General features: G+C 45.3%; 1 protein-coding gene across 1 annotated transcript in view; it reads left to right on the top strand.

Annotated features, from left to right (window-relative positions):
- The window catches only part of MAP3K15 (mitogen-activated protein kinase kinase kinase 15), a 119,990-nt gene that overhangs the window by 79,593 nt on the left and 26,091 nt on the right, over positions 1 to 14,306 (top strand). The window contains exons 12-14 of the mRNA XM_032389613.1: positions 2,205 to 2,254; positions 4,179 to 4,274; positions 10,005 to 10,092. Coding sequence (XP_032245504.1) covers positions 2,205 to 2,254; positions 4,179 to 4,274; positions 10,005 to 10,092 — 234 coding nt within the window. The remainder of the gene's footprint in view (positions 1 to 2,204; positions 2,255 to 4,178; positions 4,275 to 10,004; positions 10,093 to 14,306) is intronic.

Raw genomic sequence — 14,306 nt, 5'->3', positions numbered from 1 at the left:
ACTCCTGTGGCTGGCCTTTTTATGTACATGCAAGCTTCTTGCCTGTAGGTGGGTTGGACAAGGTGCTCTCGAAATTGCCCTGGTTCATATTTCTGTACCCGAATCCAAAAGCAGGTTCCTGCTCTCCACGACTGCCGCCTTCCAGTGACTTTGAACACAAGTCCTCTAAAATACGCTCAGTCTTTCTACACGGTTGGGTCCAAGGTGGTGGCTTTCACTTTGGCATATACTTTCATCTTTCAGGGCCCTCAAGGGTTCTCCTCTTCTTCAGAGTAGAAGAGGAGATGATGATGGTCTCCGAGGCCCTGCGTGATCTTCCTCATGAGCTCTCCAACCTCTTTCCCACTCCCCTTTGCCGGTTCCCAGACATGCCCTGGGGACAGGATTTTTCCTGTCTGCCTGGGGCTGTTGTCCCTCCCATGTGTCTGGACAGCTCACTCCTTCACCTGCTTTAACATTCTGCTGAGAAGTCATCAGAGACCCCTTCCTGGGGCATCCAGCCTAATGCCATGACCGCCGCCCCACCTTAATGCCCTTCCCAGTGCTCTCTGGCTTTGTATTGCTTTTTGTCCTCTGTCATGATGTTAAGTTACCACTTAATTAGTTGCTCCTCTCTTCTCGAATGTAAGCCCCATGAAGGCAGAGGCTTTGTTCCCTGCTACATCCTCCGTGCTGGTACCTTGCCTGGCACATAGTAGGTGCTTAATTGACATGGATGAATGAATTTTCTCCCATTGAGGGCCATCCTCCCAGGTGTTCATGTTGTTGTTCCTCCAGGATGGCAGGAAACTTGTCACCCAGCTGCTCGTGGCTATTCTCCTAAGCCATATGCTCAGTCTTCTGGCTCTCACACTTCTCTGGGGGGCTTAGCTGGTCATTTATGCCATTTTTCAGGCCAACCATATGTGCTTTCTTATTTTAAATGATTTTCTGTTGCTGCGATGTATTGGTATTGTAGCCTGTGGCTCTTCTGGAACAGATTTCAGATCTCTGTTCTGAGGCTTAGCTTTGTGCAATGTTTATTAAGTGCGGGCAGTGGTGGTGGAGGGAGGGAACAGAGTTTTTTTTTTTTTTTTTTTTAAGGATTTTATTTATTTGACAGGGAGAGAGAGAGAGAGCGTACAGGCAGGGGGAGGGGTACGCAGAGGGAGAGGGAGAAGCAGGCTCCCTGCTCAGCAGGGATCCCGATGTGGGGCTCGATCCCAGGACTCTGGGATCATGACCTGAGCTGAAGGCAGATGCTTAACCATCTGAGCCATCCAGGTGCCCCCAGAGTTTTTTTTAAGATTTTATTTATTTATTTATTTGACAGAGAGCGACACAGTGAAAGAGGGAACACAAGCAGAGGGAGTGGGAGAGGGAGAAGCAGGCTTCCCTCTGAGCAGGGAGCCCGATGTGGGGCTCGATCCCAGGACCCTGGGATCATGACCTGAGCCGAAGACAGACGCTTAACGACTGAGCCACTCAGGTGCCCCCAGAGTTATTTTTAAAAATGCACCTTGTACAAAATGAAATCCAGGTTAGTCTTTGTGTTAGTTATGGCAAGCTATCTGCTAAAACAAATAGCACCTAAATATCAATGTCTTAACATGATAAAAGTTTATGCCTTGTGTCATAAACTTGCAGTAGGGTCCACATTCCCTCTTGTAGTGGAATAAAGGATCGCTGGGGAGGTTATTATGAACCACGCCCACAGATGGTGCACATCATTCCTCCTTAAATCCCATTGGTCAAAATTCCATCGCGGGGCCCCACCCTCCAGGGGAGGCTGGGAAATGTATTCTCGGCTGTGTGCCCAGGGAAAAAAAAGAAAGATTGGAGAACACGGATTGGTGGCTGCCACATTTTTCCTTCTGCAAATATTTTCACAGGTCACTCAGGTGGGCTGTTCTCAAACTCATTTTAGAGTTTTCCTGATATGTTGACAGAAGATGAAAGTCCATTCAGTGTGTACTTATTCTGTGCTTTTTCTGTTTCAACTTTAGATCATTCGCTCTAAACTGGATTAGAGATACAAATGAATTTTTGTAATACATGAGAAAATGTTTCTGGTCTTCCAAGTTATATAAAATATATTGCTCTAACACCTAAATCTCTCTTGAAAGTAAAATAGCAGAAGCGACTGACCAGAGAGTGAAACCAAAAGTTATTTTTTTGCATGGAAAAAATCAAGCTCTACTGACTTCTGTTTTTAAAACCTGCAGAAACAAATTCATGAATGGAATTTTACAGCTTCTTCCATTAGGGGAATAAGGTAAGAACATAAGGGAAAATGGAATTATTGTTTTAATACAAATAATGATGACAGCGTTTTACTTTAATGTTTCCACTTATTTATAAGATGTGATATTCTCATTTTTATCAGAATCCTCAGCTTGTTCATGTGCTGCTAATAAGGGCTTCTTGGCTTGTTGTAACAGAGAAGCTTTTTTTGGTATCCAATAGACTAAACTCTCTTGTCTCAAACTTTTTTTAAAAAAATGAAGTTAGATCTGTAGAAAGAGAAAGCGTTTCTTCTTTGAACCATGGATGTTCAAGTGCTCAAGGAACCCCAGAATCCCAGTAACAGAAAGAATTACTTGGTAATGACACTCGGTTGGGGTCTCCTGAGTACAATAATGGAGCCAAGGGCATTGTTCTCATTTGGGGAGCAGGTGGTGTAGTCCAAGGAGAGCTGTGGTGCTTGGTCTTTGGATCAGGGGTGGTGACCATTTGGCGACCCTTGTGGCTACACTTTGAGCCTCACCCTGCCAGCACATCCAACAGCAGGAGCAGCTCTGAAGCAGATGTGAATTGTAATCCCTCTTTCACTGTTTAACCTTGACAAAATCGCTTAGCCTCTCCAGGACTCTGTTCATAGTTTCCATTAAATGAAGGGCTTGGATTAGAACTGTATGTTCTTTATCTGATTGTAAGACCACAGGCCACTGTAGAATCCCCTCTTACCTCCAGACATGGTATGATCCCGTTCTAGACACAGCACTGTTTAGATTAGAATAATATTTTTGTCACTTTAAAGGGAGGGAAATAATTTAAGAACAGTAGTGTATTTGAGTAATACTGATGCAAAAATATAATTCAGTGTTGAACATTTTCAAAAACTGAATACTCCAGAAACTAAGTGGTATGAGAACATGTAGTCAAGAACCTTTTGTTTGTGCCTTCTCATAGAGCTACCTCTTGCTGCCATTCAGCCATCAACAGGGACGTGCAAAGGACCTGGGATGAATCAGACCCTGGAACCAATGTGCTGTAAAGAGCACATGTTGAACAAAGTGCTACCCAAATAACCGTGATAGTTTCTTTACAAATTTGTTTCCAAAACTTATGTACAACCTAGTTTTCATTATTTTTAAATCACCCTGTTGCTCTTTCAACTAAGTATTTGTCATGTAATCCCTGACATATGAAGAATGGCTAAAGAAGCTATGGATCTCAGGGAGAGATGACTTAGGGGAAGATAAAGTGGCATCATTTGTTTGAAGAGAATTTAGGCTTTTCCGTAGTGCCACTTGGCAAAATGAGGGCCATCATGTAGGCTTGGCCCAGTGTAGGTAAAGAACTTTCGAGCAGTAAAATCCATCAGCAAATGGAGTATGGTGATTTTCTGTCTCTGGGTATGTCCAGGAAAGCGGAATATTGACTGAGGTGCTGTAGAGTTGGATCCCGACCTTAGAGGGAAATGGACCAGATAACCTGTAAAGGCCTTTCTTGAGCTAAGATGCCATGTGTATTTCTACCTCCTTTGTGTGGCCCCAAATAGTGTGTCCTGATATTTTTCAAGTCTTGAAATTCCTTAGGTACCATAATACATTATTTCACAAATAAGCTTCCTGTCTTGTGTGTGAAATTATAAATTCTTGAGGACAGAGACCATATTGATTTCCCTTTCTTGCTGCTCTAGGCTTTGCTAGGTGCTGTACCCATGGTAAGTTCTCCATACAAATGAAAGTCGTTTGATGGATACAAACTCAAACATACGCAAGATAAATAAATGTCCCTGCTATTTAAATTTTGTAGAGAAATAGAAGTCAAATTTGGGGAGTAGTGATTAAAACATTAATGAATCTTTCAAATTTGTAAAATGGAAGAAAATCTAGGACTAGATTTTTCTCAAAAATGTATAAGTGACATCATAACTTACATATAAGCTGCCTTATGTTTTTCCAATTTTACAGCATATCCAAGTTTGATGAGCGGTGTTGTTTTCTTTATGTCCATGATAATTCCGATGACTTTCAAATCTACTTTTCTACCGAAGACCAGTGTAATAGGTGAGTTACAGCTGATTCAGGGGGTTGTGATGTAATTATGGCAAATCAATTTTTCTTTAAAGATTTTATTTATTTATTCTGACAGAGAGAGGGAACACAAGCAGGGGGAGTGGGAGAGGGAGAAGCCAGCTTCCCGCCGAGCAGGGAGCCCGATGTGGGACTCGATCCCAGGACCCTGGGATCATGACCTGAGCCGAAGGCAGACGCTTAACGACTGAGCAACCCAGGCGCTCCCATGGCAAATCAATTTTAAAGGGTCTTTGTTGGGAAGAATATTTATTTGATATGCTGCCTTTCCTGAAATTTTAACTTATAGAAAGTTACTTTTACAGCTTCACTGAGGGGTAATTCACATACCATGCAGTCCACCCATTTAGAGTGTACGATTCAATCTTTTTTAGTATATTCATGGTTTTGCAACCATCACCACAATCTAACTTTAGAATATTTTTATGACTCCCAAAAGAAGCCCAGTGTCCATTACCAGTTACTCCCCATTTTCCCTCAACCTAATCCTCCCATCCCAGCCTTGTGCAAAAACTAATCTACTCTCTGTCTCTCTGGATTTGCCTGTTCTTGACGTTTCATATAAATGGAATCACACCATATGTGGTCTTTTGTGTGTGACATTTTTTAGTTATTATAATGTTCTCAAGGCTCACCTGTGCTGTAGCTGTATCAGTACTTTGTTCTTGTTGTGGCTCCTCACTCTTCCATTGTACGGACATGTTTGATTTATCTATTCAGTTGAAAGGCATCTGGGTTGGTTCCATTTGTTGGCTATTATGAATAATGCTACTAGAATGTTCACGTGCCAGTTTTTGTGTGGCCCTGTGTTTACATTTCTCTTGGAGCTAAATTACTGGGTCTTAGGTAACTCTGTGTTTAACCTTTGAGGAACTGCCAGACTGTGGTCCAGTTTGACATCGTCCTCAGCAGTGTACGAAGGTTCTAACTTCTCCCTGTCCTTGCTGCATGCGTTATTGTGTGTCCTTGTGCTTCTAGCCATCCTAGTGGGCATCAGGTAGGATCTGATTGTGGTTTTGATCTGCATTTCCCTAATGACTGATGATACTGAGCATCTTTTCATGAGTTTACTGGCCATTTATATATCTTCTTTGGAGAACTATCTGCTCAAATCCTTCACCCAATTAAAAGAATTTTTTTAACCTTTTATTTTGGAAAATATTCAGAGCTACAAGAAAGTTTCAGAGGGGCGCCTGGCTGGCTCAGTCAGTAGAGCATGCAACTCTTGATCTCAAGGTTTTGAGTTTAAGCCCCACAATGGGTGTGGAGCCTACTTAAAATTAAAAAAATAATTTTTTTAATAAAAATTGGAGAAAAACAGTACAAAGAATGTCCATACATGTTTCACCCAGAATTCCCCAGTGTTAACCCTTCACCACATGTGATTTACCTTCACTCCATATGCATATGATTATTTTTGTCCTGGTCTCCTGAGGAGTGAGTTGTAGACATAATGCTTCATTACCTCTCACTACTTGAGTACATATTTCCTAAAAACAACATTCACTTACATAATCACAGTACAGTTATCTAATTAGGAAATTAAGACTGATAAGGCTCTGTAATCTAGAGACCTTATCCACATTTGACTTACTGTCCAACTAATGTCCTTTACAGCAAAACACAAGATTTTTTTCTCTGCCCCGCCATCCAGTCCAGGATCATGTGTTACATTTAATGGTCATATGTGTGTGGTCCCCGTTTATCTTCATCAGTGCTGCTTTGTCTGTCTTGACTCAATGCTTTCAAAGAGCACAGGCAGTTGAAGTTGTGTAGGCTGTCAGTTGGGGTTTGTTTGCTGTTTCCTCCTGATTACATTAGCGCCATGCATTTCGGGAAGGAACAGCACAGAAGTGATGTCCTGTCCTCACGCGCCACGTCAGGATCCGTATGGCATCTTTGTCTCGTGCCTGGTGAAATTAACTTGGCTCACCTGGTGAAGGTGGTGTTTGCCAGTCTTCTCCAAACTGCCCATTTATAATTGGGTTATTTGTATTTCTGTTAATGGTTTTGAGAATCCTTAATATATTCTGGATACAAGCGCTTGATCAGATGTGTGATTTGCATACAACTTCCCCCGCCCCCATTCTGTGGATGGTTTGTCACTGTCGATGGGGCCCTCCGCGGTACATAAGCTTTACATTTTGATGCAGTTCAATTTGTTTTTTTCTTTGGTCATTTGTGTTTTGGGGGTCACCTAAGAAGGTGTTGCCTGACCCAAGGTTCTGTATGGTGTTTGTTTTCTTGTTAGAGTTTTAGCTCTTAGATTTAGGTCTCTGGTTGATTTTTTTTTTTTTAATTTATTTATTTGACAGAGAGAGACACAGCGAGAGAGGGAACACAAGCAGGGGGAGTGGGAGAGGGAGAAGCAGGCTTCCCGAAGAGCAGGGACCCCGATGTAGGGCTCGATCCCAGGACTTGGGATCATGACCTGAGCCGAAGGCAGATGCTTAACAACTGAGCCACCCAGGCGCCCCTCTCTGGTTGATTTTGAGGTCATTTTTGTATATGGTGTGAAGTAGGCGTCCAGCTTCATTCTTTTGCATGTGGATATGTGGTCGATCCAGCCTGTTTGTTGAAAAGACTCTTCTTTCTCCTACTAAATGGTCTTGGCACTCTTAGAAACTCGGTTGACCATAAATGTAAGAGTCTATTTCCGGACTTATACTTCTGCTCCCTTGCTCTGTATGTCTGTCCTTACACCAGTACCACATTTTTCTTTCTTACTGTAGCTTCATAGTAAGTTAGGAAATCAGGAAATGTGAGTCCTCCCAACGTTGTTCTTGCTTTTAATAATTGCTTTGGTTAGTGTGGCTCCTTGCATTTCCATGTGAATTTTAGAATCTGTCAGTTTCTCCAAAAAAGGCAGCTATGATTTTGACAGGGATTGCAGTGGAGATGTAGACCAATTGGAGCAGTGTCATTCTAACCATAGTAAACCTTCGATCCCAGAGCACGGCTGTCCATTTGTTTAGGTCTTCTTTAATTTCTTACAACAGTTTTTTGCAGGTTCAGAGTACAAGTGTCATACTTCTTTTGTTTTAAACATAGACCTAGGTATTTTTTTATGCTATTATAAATAGAGTTTTCTTAATTTCATTTTCAGAGTGTTCATGGCTAGTATATAGAAATATGCTTGATTTTTATATATTTAGTATCCTGCAATCTTGCTGAATTCATTTATTCTGATACTTTTTACTAGTATTTTAAGATTATGTTTTTAAAGTAAACTCTCCACCCAATGTGGGGCTCAAACTCATGACCCTGAGATCAAGAGTCACACACACTGCCAACTGAGCCAGCCAGGAGCCCCGCTTCTCGTACTTGTTATTGAATTCCTTAAGATTTTCTGTATACAAGATTATGTCTGCTGCCGACATAGGTAATTAGAGTGCTTCCTTTCCAGTGTAGATGTCTTTATTTCTTTTTCTTACCTACCTGTCTGACTAGGCTCTCCAGTACAGTGTTAAGAGCAGGACGTTGTGTCTTGTTCCTGATCTTAGGGGGAAAGCATCCAGTCAGTCTTTTATCAGGAAGCATGATGTTGCCAGCAGGTTTTCATAGATGGCCTTTATCAGGTTGAGGAAGTGCTCTTTACTACTAGTTTGTTCAGTGTTTGTATCATGTGGTTTGAGAACGTTTTAATTCAGCATGTCTCAGGCACTTATTACATCATATTTGGAAATCGGACTGAATATCAGACTAGGGGACCCATGGATCACAGTCTTCAACTTACAAAAACTGCTGCCAAAGATGAGGCAGAATATCCCTTCACTACCAAGTTGACCTTTCTGACCCTCCCTCAGTCCTCAATGCCTTTTTTTTGTCATACACCTAAATAATTTTTTAATTGAGGTGTAACATACATACAAGTGAAGTGTGTAAAGTGCACTTAGGTTTATCACCACCCCAGCAGGTGCCTCATGCCCCTTTCCAGGCATTCCCCCCCCTGCAGTGCTAACTATTTTGATTTCTATCACCAGTGGTCAACTTTGCCTGTTCTTGACCTTCAAATAAATAGAATCCTGAAGTATGTACTCTTTGTTTTCTCACTCACATTTCTTAAAATAATATCCATTAGATTTAGCCATGATGTATATGTATCAGCTCATCCTTTTTATTGCTGTGTCATGTTCCATTGTGTGGATGTATAGCAGTGTGTCTGCTCTGTTGGTGAACATTTGGGTTGTTTCCAGTTTGGGGCTATTTGGAATAAAACTGTGCACATTCTTGTACATGCCTTTTGGTGAGCATGCACGTTGATTTCTGTTGTGTATACACCTAGAATGTGGGGTTACTGCGATAGGGGGCAGCTCTCTGTTCGCCTTTGCTTAACTCCGCCAGTAGTTTTCCAAAGTGGCTGCATCACTTTCCACTTCCACCAGTAGCGTATGAGAATTCCACTTGCTCTACATTTTTAACAATGAGTGATAATGTCCCGTAAATTTTAGTTATTCTGGTAAGTTCATACCACACGTCTCTTAAGAATCCTGACTGTTGTGTTTTGCAGCTTTCAAACATGAAAAGAAGCAAAGGTAGAATGGATTACTTACAGAAAAGAACATTTTAACGTTTTGTGGGAATTATCTTCAAGTGCGCAGTATTCTTCCCTGCCATCTTGCAGGACAATACTGACTAAAACTTTTGCGAGTCATGGGGCACCTGGGTGGCTCAGTTGGTTAAGCGACTGCCTTCGGCTCAGGTCATGATCCCAGGGTCCTGGGATCGAGCCCCGCATCGGGCTCCCTGCTCGGCGGGAAGCCTGCTTCTCCCACTCCCACTTCCCCTGCTTGTGTTCCCTCTCTCGCTGTCTCTGTGTGTGTGTGTGTGTGTGTGTGTGTGTGTCAATTAAATAAATAAATAAAATCTTTAAAAAAAATTTTTTTGCGAATCAAATCACTTGTATGTAAAACAACTACACGAGTCTAGGAAGTGGCTGATGTAGCCCAGCAGCATCTGTGAGAAAGACCTGTGGGTAACAGTTTGATAGTAAGCTTGATCTGTATCAACGGAATGACGAGGCCACCTTCTACATTTCCTCCCCACCCCCTCCTTCCACAAGACCTTATTTTGCACTAAGCACGAGAGTGTCTACAGCTTGAGAGGTGGGGGTCCCACTCTTCTTAGCACCGATGAGATCACCTCTGGAACACCAGTTGTAGGGCCAGACTTGAAGAATAATAAGGCGACACCTTTCAACAATGACCTTTTAGTGGAGTGACTTAAAAACAAGTCCTGGAGGAAACATTGAAGGAAAAAGGAGGAAAGATTTACAGGGTTTAATAAAATTACATTTCTAATGGGCTGTTCCGTAGAAGAGGGATTAATTCTAAGCAGTCCATGGATGGGACCCACGTGAATGAAGCCTTAGTTTGATATAATAAAGCATTTCTCGTCAGGTTGTCCACAGAAAGAGCAACCTTGTGAGGTAATGAGTTCTCTGTCTCTGGAGATGTTCAAGCCTCAGTTGACCAACCAGTGGGTGGGGCTACTGTATAGAGGAGATTCAAGCATCACATGAGTATTTGAACTAGATGAGGTAACCATTAAAGTGCTATGTCAAATCAAGGAGTAGATTGATTGTTCCATGAACTTGTAAAAACTTGGGGTATATTTAATCACGGTTTAGTATAATAAGGCTAAGTTAAATGTAGGGAACATGAGTGATGATAATTAGCATCTTTGTGACATTTGCTGTTCTAGGTTTTGCTCTTTGGTTAAAGAGATGATAAGCAACTCAGTGGGCAGTACAGTGGAGCTGGAGGGGGACACGGATGGGGACACCTTAGAGGTGAGTCATAGAAGACCTGCAACATGGAAAAAATTACTTGTATCATTTGTGTCTGATGCTTCAGGAAAATGTCCCATTTTTGTGTGTGAAAATCCTTTATATTTAACAATACTCTTGACCATAGGAAACAAACTGAGGGTTGCTAGAGGGGAGATGGGGGGAATGGGGTAACTGGGGGATGGGCATTGAGGAGGGCACGGGATGGAATGAGCCCTGTTCTACGCAAATGATGAATCACTGAACTCTCCCTATGAAACTCATGATACACTATATGTTAATTAAGTGAATTTAAATGTAAAAAATACTCTTTCATGGCTGCAGCACAGGGGAGGGGGGCAGCCGGCGGCAGGCTGACACCCCCCCCCCCCCCCCCCTCTTGGCACTGCTGTCCGCGGCGTGGGCCGGCTGGCCCAGTGGCGAGCTGACCGAGCTCAAGTTGCTGCGCCAGGGCCGCGTGGGCGAGAGGAAGCTGGAGCGCGTGCCGGGCGGCCTGGCCCTCTGCTCCGTGCTGCTCGAGCGGAAGGCGCTGGGCCCGGCGCGCCCAGGGCTGCTGCTGCGGCGGGGCCTGCAGGACGCCGGGGCCCCGCCGGAGGGGTGAGACCTGTGCGCCGCATTTGACAGCACGGGTGATAATGTGGGGTACGCCTGGAGAAGACCAGCCCCGCGCCTGAAAAGTGTGTGGCGCCACGATCGATGCCATCACGGGGCACTATCCCCACAACCCCACGGAGTGGCTGAGGGAGTCGCTGAGAGACTGGAAGGACACCGAGAGGGAGGCCGCGGCGGCGTCCCGCCTGGCGAGGGCGCTCCGGGCCTGCCAGCCGAGCCCGGTGGCCCACGGCCTCCTGGAGGATCAGCAGGCCCCGGGGGCCTCCAGAATGAGCAGTAGAGGTGGCCGCAGCAGCAGTGCTGTGTCCCAGACGTCCTGGGACTCGGAAGGGCCCGCCTTGGGGGCTCCTGGTGACTCAGCTGCTCTCCTCCAGGGGCCCGAGGGCATCCGCACAGCCCGGACTTGGGTTCTCCCACCAGGGTTGACCGAGCGTCTTCCCTGTGCCTGTGCTGTGAAGACCTAGCGGTGAGCCAAGACAAGGGGCCCCAGTGCTCAAGGCGTGGCCGGCTTCTCAGAGCTGGCAGTCATCGAGCACTTACTCTGCGCCCGGTGGGGCTTTGGGTGCCATACTCATGCTCTCATTTATTCCTCCTGATCACCCTTGAGAGTGGGAGTCTGTGGTCCCATGAAATGTATCCGTGCAAGAGGAAGTTTGGGATCCATGTCCAGCACGGAGAAGGAACGTCCAGATCAGCGGTTATCAGTGTTGTTGTTCTATAGGTGGGGAAACCCGGCCGAGGTCAACAGCTGGAGGAAGTCCGTAGCAGTGGGAGAGCTGGGCGGAGAACCAAGGCTGTCAGGCTCCAGAGCCCACACTGGGACCACTGGATCATTCTGTTACGCCCACAGTTGGCCAGAGGCTTTGAGGCCATCAGTGTAGACCTGTACACCAGGGCAGGTGGCGTGGGGAAACCTGGTGGGCTCACGGCCCTTGAGTGTGTTAAGAAGGGACAGTGAGGTTTGTGAGGACAGCCTGCAGTCACACCGTTAAGTGCTCAGGGGTGACTGATACATGGTCAGTGCTCTACAAATGTTAGTTCTTAGAAATAGTATGACTTCTGTGATGCCACAGTTTGTTACTATTTTGTATCAAAATCACCATTCTCATAACAGATTTAGTGAGGGAGCTGGATCCTGTAATTTTAAAAAGTGGTCTTCCTGCTTCTAAGGTAATCCTATTAAAGCTTATGCCTTTACAGTGGAAAGCTCCATAATACAAAGAATTTCCCATTCCTATTGAGGAATAATTCATTTCTCGTTTCCTCGAAAGTCCCATCGCGGTCAGTTTCAGTATCTCTTGCAGCTTCCCTTAGGCTGAACTGTGAACAGGGTAGCTGGACTTCATAACAGCTCCAGGAACCACTAACAAGGGGAGCGTTTGCCCTCAGCAAACTGGTCTGGTAGAGGCTACCTTTCACCAGCTTCGGGCTCACCTGCCGCTGAGAGGCAGCAGAGAGCCGAGTGGCCATCCCTTGTTCCGGCCTTCCAGCTGTGACCTTGGGAAAGCCACACGTGATGTCATACCATGCCACCTGGAGCTTAGGTTGCTGAGCTCTTGCCCACGCTGTCCTGCTAAGCTGTGGACCAGCCTTTGAGCCCCTGCACGCCTTCAGCAAGTACTTGATGATGCCGGGCACTGTGCTGGGAGCTGGGGCAGTAGCAGACGATGAGAGAGAAGTGGCCCTGTTCTGTGGGCCCCACACACCTGGCCAGGAACACAAGTGTTAAGCAGCTCAAAACCTCAGGGTGCTGCCGAGGCGCTGAGCCAGTCACAAGCCCGTACCGGTGCGGCCTGGCCTGTGCCGTGCGCTGTGCATTTCCTCCCCCCCCCCCCCCCCCCCGCCAGTGCACCTGCCTCTTAAGGCCTTGGGTCAGAGCTAGTTCTGTGCATAATGGACACGTCAGCACTTCCAATAAATGGCAGTGGCTTGGCTAACAGTTAGCTTTAGGAAGTAGGTTTTCTGAAAAATGTGTCCCTGTTTCTTGAACAGAGGCAGATTTCAGAGGTTCTTCCATTCCCTCATGCTTTATGACCTAAATTCCTGAAATGTGTAAATGCCAAACATCCTGACAGCCACCCTATATCCCCCTGCATGCTCTCACACCTGGAAGGAGCCCCCAGCCCTCCATCACACCACGTGATCTGATAGAGGCTTCATTGGCCTGTGATTTCTGCACCTGAAATTTTCCATGACCGGCGAGCAGACAGAGCTAGGTCCCCACCTCTGCAGCTGGCTTGCTCCTGGGACCTGTCTCAGTCCCACATGCTGTGGAGGGCACTGGGTTTCCCCCAGCACTCATGTCCTGACACTTCCAAGGAGAGCAGCTCCTGTCCAATCAGTGAGGGAGAAGGAGCACGGGCTCTGGAGCAGCCTCGCGTGACCTCATCTCAACGCCCGGATCAGAATTGAGACTCAGAAAAGATGATAGGTGAGAAGAGTCTCCATCCTGCACTGCTGGGCTGTGCATGCTGCCGGCTTCCCGGGGCCTAGAGGTGGCGTGGCCCCGGCGGCTGGGCACCACCAGGGCAGAGCCGTAGAGCCTGGTGACATGGGGTGAACTTGCACAAGAAGCTGCCCCAGGAGATGGTGGCTCAGAGCCAGGTGGAAGCACCCATTTGTTGAGTTCACACATCAGCAGTCGGGAGGCTTCTGCCGTGACCAGCACCGTGCCAGGCATTGAGGCATGACAACAGGACAAGTAACGTGCCCTCGGAAAGCACACGATTTCCCCTACTTGGTGAAACAGGAAAAGTGTAGTAAAAGTAAACATACATGTATGGCAAAAGCACAAATACTTATATGGTCACTGAAAACAAAGATACACCATAAAAAAATAAAACATAAAGATAAAATACTCTTTTATGAGCAAGCTAGCCATCACTCTCCGTGACTTTCAGAGATGAAGTTGAATAGGTCTCTATAGAAGAACCTCATTACTTCAGTATCTTCTCAGCCAGAATATTTAAGAAAAATTTGGCGACTGAAGTAAAATTTTCTTTTGTGTACAACATATAGAAGTTTTTTCTCAGCTGATTAAGAATGTGAGCCTACAAGAGACCTAGTTGGCCAGCTCGTGGTACCCATTCGTCTGTGGATGGACACGGGCTGCTTCCATAGCTTGGCTGTTGTAAATAATGCAGTAAACATAGGGGTGCATGTATCTCTTTGAATTGGTGTTTTCATTTTCTTTGGGTAAATACCCAGCATTGGAATTGCTGGAGAGTAAGGTAGTTCTATTTTTAACTTATTGAGGACCCTCCATACTGGTTTCCAGAGTGGCTGGGCCAGTGGTGCATTCCCACCAACAATGCACAACGGTTCCTTTTTCTCCACATCCTCGCCAACACTGATTTTTTACCTTTTAGATAATAGCCAGTCAGACAGGTGTGAGAATCCTAAGCTCTTGCGGACAGTGCAGCTCTAGTCCAGTTATTACACCATTACACCTGTGTGTCTTTGCACAGCTGTTCAGATTTGCCACTAATTCTGGTCCTCCCATTGATGACAATTTAATGAGATTTTTACTATCAAGTTAGCTTGAAATTCACTCTTTGAGGTTTCTTTCAGAAAGTATCAAAAAGATTCATTTTAATAATTGACTC

Source organism: Phoca vitulina, unplaced genomic scaffold (genome assembly GCF_004348235.1).
Source record: "Phoca vitulina isolate PV1807 unplaced genomic scaffold, GSC_HSeal_1.0 scaffold55, whole genome shotgun sequence".
In the NCBI taxonomy this organism is placed as follows: Eukaryota; Metazoa; Chordata; class Mammalia; order Carnivora; family Phocidae; genus Phoca; species Phoca vitulina.
This window is presented reverse-complemented; position numbering and strand designations above follow the sequence as displayed.